The sequence below is a fragment of the Furipterus horrens genome, unplaced genomic scaffold, assembly GCF_987537825.1.
Source record: "Furipterus horrens unplaced genomic scaffold, mFurHor1.1.pri manual_scaffold_3, whole genome shotgun sequence".
NCBI classification, from domain to species: domain Eukaryota; kingdom Metazoa; phylum Chordata; class Mammalia; order Chiroptera; family Furipteridae; genus Furipterus; species Furipterus horrens.
In genome coordinates this window covers 139,413,379-139,429,933 of record NW_028327173.1, presented here as the reverse complement: position 1 = coordinate 139,429,933, position 16,555 = coordinate 139,413,379, and the positions used below count along the sequence as shown (strand labels likewise).

The 16,555-nt window shown below is 37.8% G+C and overlaps 1 protein-coding gene across 1 annotated transcript; it reads right to left on the bottom strand.

Moving 5' to 3' along the window:
• Window positions 1-13,677: 13,677 nt before the first annotated feature.
• RNASE9 (ribonuclease A family member 9 (inactive)) lies at window positions 13,678-16,213 on the bottom strand. The gene is made up of 2 exons (XM_090271915.1): window positions 16,044-16,213; window positions 13,678-14,648 (listed from the first exon to the last, which is right to left on the bottom strand). Exon 2 carries the CDS (start codon window positions 14,640-14,642, stop codon window positions 14,073-14,075), a length of 570 nt encoding a protein of 189 aa, XP_090128041.1. The 5' UTR covers window positions 14,643-14,648; window positions 16,044-16,213; the 3' UTR covers window positions 13,678-14,072.
• Window positions 16,214-16,555: the final 342 nt, after the last annotated feature.

Genomic DNA, 16,555 nt, shown 5'->3' with positions numbered 1-16,555 from the left:
ATAACAAAAACCCAATTAATAGCCAGACAGACTCAATATAAAAGTCAAGCAGTGAAGCTGAATAACCCCAAACTCCCCTATAGACTGATTTTGATACATCAGCATATTAAAAATGCATCTGGAAAGCTGATGAATATTCTGCTAAACTTTCCTCTAGGATTCTTGCTCACAGAACAAAGATAAAAGCCCTCAAAAAACAGGTATCTAAGCTTCTGTTACTACTTTGTTCATTAGTTTAATGTGTCCACTAGACTCCACACGTAAATGAGATCATGCAGCACCTGTCCCTCACTGACTGGCCCAGCTAACCCAGCACAATACTCTCCAGGTCCATCCATGCTGCTGTAAAATGTAAAAGTTTCTTCTTTTATATTGCTGCATTGTATTCCATTGTGTAAATGTACCACAGATTTTTTTATCCACTCATCCAGTGATAGGCACTTTTGCTGTTTCCAGATCTTGGCCATTGTACATAGCGTTGCTATGAACATAGAAGTGCAGAAGCTTAGATACATGAAAGAGACCAACAGCTTCCAGAGGGGTGGGGGAGGGACAGATGAAAGATGGTGAATGGATTAACCAAAGAATATTAAGGAACAACCCATGGACAGGGACAACTATATAGGGATTGACCTAGGGAGTGGAGAGGGGCTAGGTAGAGGTGGGGAAAGTGAGAAAAAGTGGGAACAACTGTTACAGCATAAATAATATAAATAAATAAATATATTTTAAAACCCTCAAAACAGAGACCCAGAATGGGTTTGCTCTGGAGCACACCCATGCCCCTTCTCAGGCATGAACTTTCCACTTTCCTTCTTTTAAACTCTAAGGGTCTCCATGACCTACAACTAGGGGAGCAGTGAGCAGCAGTTGCTCATCCTGGGTTTACCCTTTTAACCTGTCTCTAAGACCCCCTTTTTCCCTGACTTCCCAGTGAGCTAACCGCAAACCTGCTTTGGCTCACTTCTTTCCTACAACATTTCTAGGGAGCCAAAGCAGCATCATCTAGTTTCTCTGTTGTTTCTTCTTTTATCCTAAGGCCTTCCTTTGTCTCACTGCCCCTAACTTCAATTAATGTACTCTCAAAATTACCTGGAACATATTGTGAAATCTTTCCTGTATGAAGCCAAGAACCCACAGACTACAGACCAGCCTTGTAGCAGAACCCATGGGCTGCTCCGATTTGAAACAGAGCCCACAGGCTGTTTAGTTAGGGGCCCGATAGCCCGCTGCCAGAATTATAACTCTCAATACCAGAATTTAGTGAAAAATAAAAGAACTGTTTATTTAACAGTTATATAGATTTAGATTATTTGCGGATTTCTGCCGTTAAGTCTTATGTTCTTTAAAACACCCACAGACACATAGTTCTGCCTCCCCCTACCAAACCAGGCTAGTTTTAGAAAAGTTAGAAATACTGCTTTCCTACTTCCTAGACAGAGTTCAGCTTTACCAGTAGCTGCCAATCATTCAATTCTGATTGGGGAGGTCTTTCTGTGTTGTGGTGCCCGCCAGCTTTCAATCCAAAACTGTGTGGATTCTCAGCCTCCTTCTCAAAACCGCTTGGCGAGAGCCCCTGCTAAAATGTCTGCAGCTGCTTTTTAAATCCCTGACTGCATCCTCTGACACAGTAGGTGTGGCAACCGGTTCTGACCATTCACAAAACCCTATGCAGGCTCTGTCCGCTCTTTCAGTACCATCCCACGGTCCAAACCCCTCCCATCTTCCTGGGCCTTGGAAGTTTCAAAGCCATTTGTGCAACAAAGTTACTAGCCACTAGCCCCAGGCATGCAAAAGCATCATAAAAGCTGCTTCCTTTTCCCCATCCCCCAGCCGCAAGTTCTGGGGTTCTTTGGGGGGCACCCCCATTCTGTAACAGCCTGAGGCAGACATGCTTTGGGTGGTCCTGGTTCCATGGCAGTGACGATAGAATTTCATTTGGACACTCAAATGTTCAGGTCTGGGAAATTTACTTCATTAAATTTTCAGTTTTTCTTTTCCTTTATTTTCTCTTTCTTGAACTCCTTGAGTCAAATATTGGATCTCTTGAATTATTCCTCTTTCTTTCTTCTTTCTTCTGTTTTTCTCATATTTTGGAACTAAATTTTTAGAAATTTCTTTGACTTTATCTTTTGACCCCACTGGTTTTTTTTTTGTTCTCCCTAACATTTATATATTTATTTTCCAAATGTTTATTCTTTTTTATTGTTATTTTTTCTTTTTTGCTAAATTCATCTTATTAGTTCTAACAGAGTTTTTGTATTTGTTCTTTAAAGTCTCTTTTAAGATGAGAAAACAGAGTCCCAGAGTGGTGAAGTGACTGCCACCAATGTGGCATGGTCTCTGATGTCCAGCTAGGTCTTCCAAATTATGACTCAGCATTTTACACAATGACGACTTAGCATATTTGCAAAATCATGACTCAAAAAATGTTTACAAAATCATGACTTAGCATTTTAACAAAATGATGGGTCAGCATTTTTACAAAATTGCATCAGTGTTGTTACATAGCGATGATTCAGCACTTTCCAAGCCGTGGCTCAGCGTTTTACCCAACCATGACAGCCTGTTTTCCAAATTATGAGTCAGCATTTTACACAATGATCCCTCAAGGTTTCTACTTAATATGACTCATCAATTTTACCAAATCATGACTCGGCATTTGTTACAAAATTATGACTCATCGTTTTCACCAAATCATGACTGAATTTTCATGAAATCGTGACTTGGCATTTCACCAAACCACAACACAGCGTTTTTAATAAATCATGACTCAACACATTTATGTGACCATGACTCAGCTTTTAAGGAAATAATGACTCAGCATCTTTACCAAATCATGGCTCGGTGTCTTTATGTAACGACGACTCAGCATTTTATGAAACCATTAGCTGCCATTTTTACAAAAGCATGACTCAGCATTTTAACATATCCTGACTTGGCATTTGTCACAAAAATCATAAGTCGTAATTTTCACCAAATCACAACTCAGAATTTTTACAAAATTATGACTCAGCAATTTAACAAAAGATGGCAGCAATTTAATCAAATCGTGACTCAGCATTTCCCCAAAATTGTGACTTGGCACGTTTTCAAGATCGTGACACGAAATTTTTTCAAAATCGTGACTTGACATTTTTACCAAATCATTATTCAGCTTTATGTAATGATGATTCAGTGTTTTTACTAAATCATGACTTGGCATTTTACGTAACAGTGAGCATGTTCGTGTCACGATGACTCAGCATTTTACCAAATCATGACTCAGCATTTTCCTGCATTGGTGGCTAGTCATCTTACCAAATCATGGCTCAGCATTTTTTTACATAACAGTGACTCAGCATTTTAGCAAGTCATGACTCGGCATTTTTACGTTAACGATTGCTTAATTGCAACCATGCACTGAAGAAACAGGGGTGTGTGTGTGTGTGTGTGTGTGTGTGTGTGTGAGAGAGAGAGAGAGAGAGAATGTAAGCAAGCCAGAGTTCAATCACTGAAAACTTTTTTTCTTCCTATCTTTTTAGATTGGCTGCTAAACCTCATTTTAAATAAATATAAAAAGTTCTTCTATACTGATGAAGACAATTATTCCCAATGCCTTTTAAAATTTGATTATTTCTCTACAAAACAAGGATGTTTTGAGAAAATATCTAGGGCGGATTTCATTTACAAAGGAGGCAGATGACAGCAGTCTAGGCCAATAAACCTGGATCGTTCCCTCTGTAATGCAACCTCCTTCTCTGGTTGTTTATAATCTTAACAATGGGTAGACCCATGATTTTTCTCTTGGAGACCTGTGAGCTGAGCTGGGGCTGAAGGTCCAGCACAAAATGTGAGTCTCCCTTTTCTAGTCCACAGCCTGTGTTGTTTCTAACACAGTCAGTTGATCTCTCAGGTATCTGTGGGGGATATATTCTAAGATCCCCAGTGGATGCCTCAGGGCATAAAATTGCTGCTGGGTGACAACCAGAATAATTTTGAGCACACAGCATTCTTTTTTCCAGATTCTCAAACACATTATTCCAAAGCACAGATTTTCTGAAAAGAGGCAGAAGACTTGACAGTGAGAAGCTAATGGGCCACACTTCATTTTGTTGCAAGGCTCAAAGTGGTACAAGAGGGCTGTGACCCACATCCCCAGGGCAGGCGCTGCCCATGACTGGATAACTTCTGATTAGGGCAATCTCCTCTTAAAAGGGTCCTCGTGCCCTCGTTGCTCATCCCAAATGACCTCTGAGCATTTCAGCCTATCTTGCTAACTGCCTCAAACCTCAGAGAACTGTCAATCGCCTCTGGTTGCCCTGGTAACAGTCAGTGGACCCCAAACACTGTTTCCATAACTCTTCCCTTTATTGTTAGTTTTTTCAGAGCATCTTGGTTTTTGTTTTATGAAAGCAATATCTCCTCAAATAACTGAGAATGTACTAATTTAAAGTCTTAAAAACCTCTAATTATTAAATATTAAGACATTGTCTTCTAGTATCTGCTTTGTGGTGTTTGCTTTCATTTTGTGTTTTGTAAGTGCAATCTTCAAAGTGATATGGAGGCAATTCTGCATGGAAAGAGAATGGACTTTGCATGCAAATAAAACTAATTTTGTAGCCTTGGGCAAATAAATTTCTCTTTGAAATAAAGATTATTCAATATTGTTAAAGTATATATACATGTGTATATACATACATGTGTGTATATAATATTAGGCAAATGGTAGGTGCTGAATTTATGGTAGTTCTGTTGTTTTTTTCCTTTATGTATTTACTTTTCAAAAATAATACTGTGCCCCATCTCCCACAAGCCTCAGCATTTACAATGTGTGTGAGGTGTGCCACCAGATGGAACCAGCGCACTAGTCTCATGATCAGAACTGTAAAATGGGTGCTTCACTTCCTCATGTCTCAAGGTTTCCTGATATAATACATTTGAGTGTTCCAGCACCTATTTTACTGAATAAAAAATAGAAGGTAACCTACTAATACTTTAATCATAATTTCCCTATATGATGGAATAGGATTAGGTTTTGAATAGGACTCTTAGTCTTCAACAATTAATACACATTATTCAAGTGATAAAAATAAAAATGATGTATCTCTGTGAAACAGTTTAATATCAACATCAGATGTTACTATTTGGCTCTTAACATTTGGGAAGAAAATAAGTTAACATATAGGTACAATTAGTGACTCACTAATTACTTTTCTGTCACAATTTAAAATTATTCCAAAGTTAATCTCATAAGCAAATTTATCAGAATGTTTCTTTTCATCTAATTCTCTTTAAAAAATTTAGACACTCCCCACTTCCCCATCTTCCATCTCCACATTTTAGAACTTTATAATTAGGCCTTTTTGATTTCTTTAAAAAAAATAATAATATAAATCAAACATATAGAAAAGAATAAGAATACTAATATAATACACCCAAACATTTCCATCAATATTTTTTCAATGTTAATGTTTTATTCATATCTGGTTAGATTTTTAAATTTATTATTTTTATTTAAAAAGAATAGGATGCAGATGCAGCTAATGTTACTCCCCCATTCTTTTCTCCTCATTCCCCAGAAGTAACTATTAAAAGGATGTTTTGATTATCTCCACTGTGGATGATGTCTTTATACTTTTATTAACTCTGCATATATCATAAACAATATAAGTACATATGGAGTAATATTTTGTGTTTTTAATGTACATAAATGATCTTATGTTATGCATATCTTTTTGCCACTCTCAATTGACAATCAACATTGCTATTGAGGTTATCAAGAGTAATATATGAATATCTTGTTTATTGATTTTTACTGTTGTATTCTATAAGTATAGTGGGTTATTTTTCCCTTTATAAATTGATATTAAGTTTCCAAATACTTGTTATACAAATAAGGTTTTAATGAACTTTCTTGTGCATCTTCCTTTAGCTATATGTGTATTTCTCTAGGGTATATAATTGGAAGAAGAATCCAAATTATAATGCATATGCAATTGTATATTATTGTCATAATAATTTGCATTCCCATATTATCAGTGAGATTGGACATCTTTTCAAGTGCTTAATGACCATTCACATTGTTTTTGCCATTTCTGAGAATTATTAGTTCTTATCAGACTTAGAGAAAATTTGTAAAATGTAGTAAAATACTTCTCTATACATTTAACACGGTTTTCCCAATTGTTAACATTTACCACATTTGTTTTTATAATTCTATCGATCATTTTTTAAGGAACCATTTGAAAACAAGTTTCAAACATAATGCCTATCACTAATTATTTCCATGAAATTCTAAAGACATTCACTTAAATATCTAAAATTATCAAAACCAGGAAATTAACATGCAGTAATAATATTGTCTAACATAAAGACCTTATTCATCATCATTCACCAACTGCCTCAATAATGTTATTTATTTATAATACCTTAAATGTCCTTACTGGCAATTAGTAATGCATTTGATTTTTTAATTGAAGTTCATAAGTTCATATAAAATGCTATTAACATTTAAGAGTTACAATTCAGTGGCATTTAGTACATTTGCAATGTTATGCAACTATCACCTCTATATAGGTCCCAAACATTTCACATCCAAAGAGAAAACCTTGTATCCATTAAGGATTCTGATTCTTCCCTCTCCTCACCCCTTGACAAACACCAATCTGCTTCTTGTCTCTATGGATTTACCTATTCTGGATACCTCACACAAATATTGACATTTTATGTCTGGCTTCTTTCACTTGAGAATGTGGAGAAACTGGAACCTGCCTACATCACAGGGCCCAACTGCTTCTTTCTGCTTTTAAGCCTATGAGTTAATTTTTATTCTGTGGTAGTTTTTAGTTCTTGTATTCCATTTATTATTTTGGCATTGTTTTTATTGCCTGCCAAAAATCTCAGTCTTGTTGTATTAGTTATTTTATTGCTGTATAACAAATCATCACAAGCTTAGTGGCTTAAAACAACACCTATTTCTTATCTCACAGCTCTGTAGGTCTGAATTTTAGCTCAGCTGGGTTTTCTGTCCAGTGTCTCACACTGCAGGAGTCAGCCAGGCTCAACTCTTAGGGGCCTTGGGGAAGAATTTACTTCCAAATTCATCCATGTGGTTGGCTGAACCCAATTTCTTATGGTTGTAGGACTGAGGTCCTTGTCTCCTGTTGGCCAGGAGACTACCTCTCAGCATCCAAAGGCCACCTGCCATGGTTTTCCCTCCATCTAAAAGCCAGCAGTGGAAAATCCCCTCATATCAACTCCCTCAGAAGCTTTGAGTCTCTATTTTTAGTCCACTTAATGAAATCAGGCTCACTGATGATAATCTCTCTTTCTTCAAGTCAACTGCTCCATAAACCATGATATGATAAAGTGACTATCCCATCATACTCAGAAGTCCTGCCACACTCAAGGGGAGGAGATAATGGGGGACATATACAACAAGAGGGGGCATATAATCTTGTAGTGCTAGAACTAGACTACCACACTGAATTTGGGTATGGACATATTTTTATGTATTTGGACATATTAGTAATATAAAATCCATGCCTAATAACTCTATTTTCTTAATTAGGTGCGTATTGTCTATTTTCTCAGTCTCCTTTATTCTTGGGCTTGCTATCATAACTTGCCTTCTTGTATATTGGTTATTTTTCATTGTATATTGAGTATGGTACATAAAAAATTGTAAAGATAATTTGAGGCTTTAGAAGATATTATTTTCCTCCACAAGAAAAAAAACTTTTTTGCAGTAAGTAAGACTTGAACCATTAGCAATCCTAGTTAAATTTATTCACCAGCTTTGAGGCTGGGATTTAGTCCATGTGAGGTTAAGTCTATTTCTGTTTCATTCTGTCTCCTCATTCTGGGGTCTTAAACTTTAATTTTTCTTTACTCAGGCTTGTGATTCTGAGTAAAGCTTATCCCAGCTTCCCATATGGCACTTTTGAAATTGACATTGCCTTAGTGGGGAGGACAGTGACCCCATATGCCAGGCCAGCTATTTCCTTTCCTGAAACTTGGCCCCACAATTAACCACTGACTTGGCACTCTCTGAAACCCTCGAAGAGAACTAAAATGTTTTCATTCAGCTCTTCCAATGATCTTAGCAAGGGGCTGGTGTGTGAAACCACCTACTCTACCATACTGGAGGCTGAGAGAGAGGAATTGCAATCCAGTAGAGACACATTGGACCATCCTTTGAAAGTCAGTGAAGTTGGATTTCTACCTTGCATCATCCACTAAAAAAGATCTCACATGAATTAAATATTTTAAATGTAGGACATTTAAACATCATATTAAAAGCACACAAGCTGAAAGTATAGGAAAATGTAGTTATAATGTTAAAGAATATGCAAACCATCAGTTGTAATTCAGTGCATAAATTTTAAGACCTCTGGGTGACAAAAGATATCATACACAGATTTTTAAAAATACAAATAAAAAACTAATTGCAGCATATACTAAAAGAAGGATTAATATTCATTATATAAAAGTGCTCTTAAATCAGTAAATAAACATAAACAACCCAGTGGAAAAATATGCAGAGGCTATGAATAGAAAATTCAGAAAAGACAAAAAAAATGGCCAGTAAACATTTGAGATGTTTAACCCCATTAATAACCAGACTTCAGAACTTTTTTATTAGACTGGAATATGATGTATTTGATGTTAATGTTAAAAGAATTTAGAGAAACTCTTTGTGTGAGTATGTATAGATATAGCTTTGGGGGGGAGATTTGTCAATGTACCTTGAGTTTTAAAATGAAATTTTGCTTTGATCCAGAAAAAATTTAAATGTATTAAAATTGAAGTATAGCCCCAACTGATGTGGCTCAGTTGGTTGGGCTTCCTCCTGCAGAGGCAAAGGTCATTGGTTTGATTCTGGGTCACAGCATCAGGTCCTCCCACTACAGGTGTGTGTGAGAGACAACCAGTCATGTTTCTCTCTCACATGGATGATTCTCACCCTCTCTTTCTCCTTCTCTTCACCCCCCCTCAAAACAAAACAAAACAAAAACTAAAGGAAATAAAATCTTTTTTAAAAATTGAAGTATAGCATAGTTATAGAAAAGCACACAAAACATAAATGTACATTTCAGTGACAAACACAAATGAAATATTCATATAATCCATGAAGTTTATTGGTAGGACTCTATCTTCTGAAAATATCCTCAAAGGCAAACAAAAAGGCTTACATAAGGATGTTAATCTCTGCATATTTTATTACAGCTTAAAATTATAATTCCAATTATCTTAAAATTTAATTTTAAAGACCTTTCTATCTAATTGTAGCTCTGATCTGGCTAATTAAAGGGAGAACAATGCATCCTGGGATCTAATAAAGGGGAAGCAGTGCTATCTTCCCTTATGCTGAGGCGATGTTGGAAGCAGCGTCAGCAGTGTGGAGATGGGCAGGTGATGTCTGCTAACAGGACAGTCAGTGGACATGACCCCTGAACAGAGAGAACAATGGGAAGGACATGCAGGACATGTGAGACTGTATAAAGCCAGCACTCCAAGTAGATTCAGAAGTTACTTAAGGACATTAAAGGGAGATTATATTCCTTATTGGGGACAAGGACACTTGAAGTCTCTAAAACATTTTTTTTTATTATTTATTTTTAGAGAGAGAGGAAGGGAGGAAGAAATGGAGGGAGAGAAACATCAATCTGTGAGAGAAATATCGATTGGTTGCCTCTCGTACACCCCCAACTGGGGAACTGGCCCGCAACCCAGACATGTGCTCTGACCAAGAATCAAACCAATGACTTTTTGGTTTGCAGGATGATGCTCAGTCCACTAAGCCACACCAGTCAGGGTTAGAATTTGTTTTTAATGTAAGTGTAGCCTTATTTTAGAAGCTACTGAAGCCTGGACATGTAACTTTCATGGTTTTTATCATTACTGTTTGAGATAAGAAGGAAATCAGTACCTGTTTCCATTCAGGGAACACAGTGGACCTTTGATATTTCCTGAATAATGAAGTCAACATGTGCATATACCACTCATATCAGAATGTTCCTTATTTCCTACATTATTTTTTTAATCTGTCAACTCTGTCTTCTGATTATGCCCAAGCACGATCATACCCTGAGGGTCTTGCAGTAAGGTTATCATTTCACTTAGCTCTCAGCCAGAAACAGAAGGCCCAGGGCAGGCTCCAGGCCATACACCGTCAGGATTTTTCTGCACACTAAGCACTGAGAAACGACCAAGAGCATGCTAATGGTATCAGGCTATTGAGAAGCAAAAGGTATGAAGGTTGATTCAGGTTTTTTGGTGCACTCAAAACAGTTTTTTCAGAATACCTATTGAGAAGTTTATCTTGGTTTGAATTATTTTGGTTAAAATAAAAAATACTAAAGCCCATAGCTCTTCCTTTGGCTTTTGAATTTAACTTGCAAACTTGATTATTAAATTCATTAGTTCTGTAGATACTTGAATACACTTTGGGTATCTCACAAAATTGTTTTGTGACCTGTGGTAGTAAATCATAAGGTGGATAGAAGGAGGCAGAACACTGGGGATCTCAGTTTGGGTCTTGGCTTGGGGCTTAGAAAGCCAAAAGATTGACCAAAGAGGCTCACCTCTGCCTGTAGTAGTCTTAAGATTAAAAAGAATCATCTGAGGCTAATGAAGCACAAAAATTTCTGTGGCCCTCTAGGCTTCTAAATAGGTCAGTGATGCATTCCAAACTGTAGAGTAGCCCCTCTCTATAACGCGGTTCACTTATTGCGGCCTCACTGTATCACGAGATTTTAAAAAGTATTATATTTAATTATTTATCGCAGATTTTTTTGCTATACAGTGGGATTTTGCGGTACTGTATACGTATGTTGTTAAAGTTACGTAGGTTTAAGAGTGTAGAATATTTTTAAGAACATAAGTAGTGTTTATAAAAGTGTGGAAAAGGTTAATAAGGGAGTGGGAAAGGTTAATAAGGGACTGGGAATGGTTTATAAGTATGCGGGAAGGGTTTATAAAGCCTTAAAATATATATAAATACTAAAATAAATGTAAGGTTCCTACTTCGCGGATTTTCACCTATCGTGGGGGCGTCTAGAACTTAATACCCATGATAAGTGAGGGAATACTGTAATTCCCAGCTAGGAGTTGTTTCTACTAATCCTGATACTTGACTTTTCTTTTGTTGTTCTCCTTTGCTGAAATATTTGAGGTAAAAAGTGGGGACAGGACAGTAGTTAGAAGAGGTTAGCCATTGGTCTGACAATGTCAGCTGTTGTGCTTCCGTTTTTATAATTATATCACTACATGTAATTCTTAAAATTTACACCAGGTATGCTTGGGCAACCTAAAACTCCTCAGAGATTATCGATCAGCTCATTTTCATAATAACAACCTACACTTCACACAATTTTGCTCCCTCTTCCCAGTTCCTGTATATATTAATTAGAATCAGTTGACAGTGACAGAAACTTCAAATAACAGTGGCTAAAACAAGATAGGTACTTGTTTCTCTCTCACTTTTCTTTCTCTAAAGTCCAGGGGTAGTTCAGGTCTGGTATGGTGCTCATGGGGTTACATATCCAGGCTCTTTCTATTCTGTTGTTCTGCCAAACTTAGCACATGGCTTCCATGTCAGGATCCAAGACAGATGCTCATTTCACTTATCTTCTATAGATATCCCATTGTCTAGAAATTAATCATATGGTCAATTTTAGTTGAAAACAAACAAACAAACAAACAAAACCCTGGGAAATATCTCTTATTTGGGGTGGCTATGTGCTCAGATAAAATTTCAGGTTCTTATTACAACCCCCAGATAGAGAAAGCAATTAGCATCTTCAGGGAAAATGGGTTGTGTCTGCACTACTATAACCCTCTAGATGCTTTAAAATCTCACCCACGTCACCCTAGCCCATGTGGCTCAGTTAGTTGGAGCATAATCCCAGGAGAGGTTGCCAGTTGATTCCCAGTCAGGGCACATACCTAGGTTCAGGTTTCCTCTTCCATCCCAGCACAGACGATTCCCTCTGTTCCATCCTCCTCCACCCAGCCCCCATCCAACTCCCAGTGCGTACGATCACTAACCCCTGGACCTAGCACGTGAGATCCCAGGTCCAGGTGCCTATGATCTACGATCCAGTCCAGTCAGTGCAGGAAGCAACCAATTGATGCTTCTCTCTTACATTGATGTTTCTCTCTCTCCCTTCCTCTTTCTAAAAAGCAACGAAAAAATGTCCTTAAGTGAGAATTAAAAAAAAAAAAAATGGAAATCTCACTCATGTCATATCTATCATATCTAGAATTCTCCAGAGGAAGATCTCAGGTAGTGTCTTTTTTTCTTATACTCCAGTCCTTCTTGGTGGTGTCCTATACCTTTGAAGACATTTGTGGGATCTCGTTGAATGTCATGGCTGCCAGTGCCTCCATGACACTTGGCTTCTGTACCAAGATGTGCTTTCTTCCAACAGTATCAAAGCCATGTTGTTGGAGGATTTATTGGTTTTGTGGTTTTCCTTTGGGATAGGGAGAGATTATGCCTTTATCATTCTGTGTTACTCTTCATCCCCTGAGCACCAAAACAGTATTGTTTGTTCCTCAGTCTTTCATCAAAACAGCTCTAACATAGTCTACTTAAAGCTTTTTTCTCCATGGTGTTCAAGCACTGGTCTAAAAGGCCAGCTGTGCGTTATGTGTATGTGGAGTATGGGATGGGGAGGTAGATGCAAGTGAAATACCAGCCTTGCTTCTCTGCTCCAGTTTTCATTTTCTTTTTTATCATGCAGAACCCCTTTTCTTCAGCAATTCTCCTCATGTAGCTACAATCCTTTCAAATATGGCCTCATCAGTTAACTATGTAGGTCTGATTTTGTTTGAATTCTAGTTTTAGGAACAACTAAACTTATAACCAGATACCCACATTTCACTTTGTGGACCCAAGAGTTGGCCAAGGACTGTCATGCACAGACATTCAATACTTATTGAATGAATGAATGAAACCTAGGCCCCTATTTATATCAATTGATTTATGAATTAGGACCTTTGGTCTGAGTTTGAAGATAAGAATAGGGAATGGTAGAAAGAGGAACAAATTGGATTGCAGAGAAATGTGCAGGAGAAATAGACACTCTCCTTACCATTCCTTATCACTACTCCTTATCCAATTTTCCCTATGTTAGTTATAGGGAATAATTATTAAAAGATATTAAGAAGTTTCACAGACAAAAGGAGAGAAATTATTATCTAAACTGAACAGATAGATTTCTTTTATCATACTGATTCCTCAGCCTTTTCGGAAAGCAGGATGTTCATGGATAAAGCCATACCTATGAAAAGTGAGGAAAGAACTTGTGAATAAATGTGACTATCCGAGTGATGAATTGTATGTAGTCTTGTGAATAAACTAGATCAAAGGTATGAGAATCCACAAAAGAAACATAAGTAAGTGAAAAATACTTTGGGAAGTTTGCTCTCCTGAACATTAGGTATTTATCCTGAGATGTCTCCTATTAGAACCTACACCTTCATTGTCCAATGCATATTGTGTTGTATGGAAAGAATGGAAGAAGCAACGTATCTACAAATACAAATCAGCACTACAGAGATGAATTACAATACACAGTTTCTCAAGGGGCTTCGAGATCTTTTTGTTACAAATTGTGTCACAGAGAAAGGTAATTCCCAACTTAGAAAACCCCATATGACCATACCAGAGACACTCCGCTAGGTCAATGCATTTTATTATTTTTACTGAACTAGAGATTTACATGAATACAACTTTGGAGCACATGTCAGGCAACCATTCTCTGCTCCTCTTGGTGGCGATCATCTTTTCACTACAGGCATTCATCCTCATAATACATTCAGAATATGCTCAGTTACATGACTACATGACCTGTTTGAAATCGCATCTCAGAGCACTGTCTCAGAACCTAGACCACATTGCCTGCACATGGTGTTAGGAGAAGAAGAGAGGGAGGTGGATGATTAGAATGAATGGATCGAAATTACCACTCTCAATTTTGATCTATAAGAATCAGCATGGAGAGGGGTATATCCTCACTAATCTCTCAAAAAGTACTCTTCTAGAATGGTGAAAAGAAGATATCTTCCTAGTGGTTGACAATTTAGTCCTTGTTAGATATTTCCAAAATATCATTTACATGCTCAGGAATAATTTCTCCAATATCATCTTCCCATCGACAAGCGATAAGGGCATATCCCCGCTTGTAAGAAGTTTCATAATCACAGTCTGACATCTTAATTCCATGTCTTAACTCACAGTACAATCCTTCTATTATTTTCTTGGTCTTGTGACATCTCCTAACTCCATTCTTACAGGGCACAAACTTGCTGCTACAGGCCTTTTGCAACTCCTCAAATCCTACTTCAAGGAAGAAATGTTCTTTCCTGCAGTACAACCTGTCATGAACATTTTTTTCCCTTACTCCAAAATTACAGTAGTTTTGATGATATGCTAGAACATCAGGAGGAATTATGACTTGCTTTTGGAAAACTTTTTTGGTAAGTGGTTTAGGAGGCCCTGTGCTATATAATTCACTCAAATAATCTTCAAATTCTTCTGCCAGATCATTTGGAAAGTCAGCATATCTACGTAGCATTAAAACCTGCAATGGAAGTGGCTGCAGCAGCAGGAGGAGCAGAGGCAGGGACTGCGTGGTGAGTAGAGTTTTCATATTTTCCTGTGGGGAATACAAGAGATATGGAGATATATTCTGCTGAGATCGGTGCCCATCCTGTGCATGCTCCATCTCCACCACCTACAGCTTTGTGAGCTCTAAGATTTTGGACAATTTTAAAATTGACAACTCAGAATATATGTACCTCTGAAATACTGACTAAACACTGACCTTGCTCAACTTATGTTCAGTCTAGAAGACTGTGGATAAGAGAGGGAGAGGTGAAGGAAGGAGGAAGAGAAAAGGAGAAAAGGAGAGAGAAAAAAGTAAGAAGGAAGAGAAGGAAACAAGAAAGGAATGAGGGAGAGAGCAAGGGAAAGACAAAGGGTGGCAGGAAGGAGAAAGTGGATGGAGACCACAGTGGGGAGAGAGGAAGAGAGGCAGAAAAGAGGCTCAGTGGTCCCTCCAGCTGGGACAAATCAGTTCCCTTTTTAGGAGTTAAAAACTTGCACTGAAAAGAGCCGTAAGTGATTCACCCTCCCCTCATTAACATGCTACTGTTCTGAGAAAAATTATTCATCCTGGGACTTTCTCCTCTTGCTTACCTCTGACCATAGATGCCCTTGGAGAAGACCAAGCAGGGTCCACAGGGTCAAATGACACTGTATGCTGAACTTCTTTGTGTGTCTGTTTTTACCACTACCTCATTGCCTGGAATGGCTCAGTCTATTTTGCAGCTTCTTCTGTCTCCTCTTAGCACTCAGAATTACTTTCCCACTAGGGTGCATCACTTACCTTGTGTTTCTTTTTTCTTTTAGATAGACTTCATGGTTTTTGCTATGGTCAGGTTTTTACATCACAACACTCTCTCCATTCTTGTGAGCCTGCTTGCAATTACGGTAACCTCACCATCAGAGATTTTGGTCATTACATTACTTTCCTCTCTGTGTTTTCATGTCTTTTCACCCCACAGTAGGCTGCACTAATATTTCCCCCATACTTTAAATATGTATGAGCAAGTGTCTTTGCTACACAAATGTGTAAAACTGGGTAGACAACTTACATTTCCTAAAATAAATTATATTATTTTAAAAAGAAATAAAAATATTTAATTTGGTATACAATGATGACGCACATTATTATTACGCTTCTTGGTAATTCTGTTAAATGTTAACATGAGTTTTAAAAAAACTTTCCTTAAAAGAGCCTGAGCAGAAGTAACATGGGTCCCCGGACTTGTGCCCAATTGCTAGACATCAGGGCACAGTCTACTTCTTAGTGGAAAGTGTCATCTTTCACAGAGGACTCCTGGGCCTAATAATCATTTTCCATTCCTATTCCAAATTTGACTGTTAATCATTAATTCTCCAAGGAGATTTTCTTCCCAGAGAAAGGCAAGTACCTCAGGTATACTGAAAAACAGGGTTCCAGGCCTATCTTTGCCCATGGCCTCCTTACCTCTTTCAGTCCTTGTGTTGTCTGTACTTCAGAGAATAGTAGTTCCAAGGGCTGGGCTGGGCTGGGCAGGGGAGAGCCTGACACTGGGGATATTGACCTTTCCTAAGAGTACAGGAGCTTGAAGTAGGAAGACAAAAGAACAAGTGTGAGCAGCTGAGATAAATGCATTCTTGAGGTCACCCTAAAATAAAAATAATAAACAACGATGGCAAGCATAATGAGCTCTCATCATCAACCAAACAACCTCATGATAAAGATCTTACTTTTAGTAATGTTTTTGTTTTCTAGTATAATTAGCATCTCTTTGTGAAGGGAGGTTGCTTAAAAATCTTAGGTTAGGTGTGGCAGAATCCTGGCTCAAGCCCAGGTCACAAGTCTGTCTGATTTCCACATTTCTGTTCTTAACTGCTATTCTCCATCCACCCAGTTTCCCTTCACGAGCTAGACTATATGTCCTTTTCTAGGCTCTCTTTGTAACTCTATGTGAAGAGACTAACAGAAGTAGAGAGACC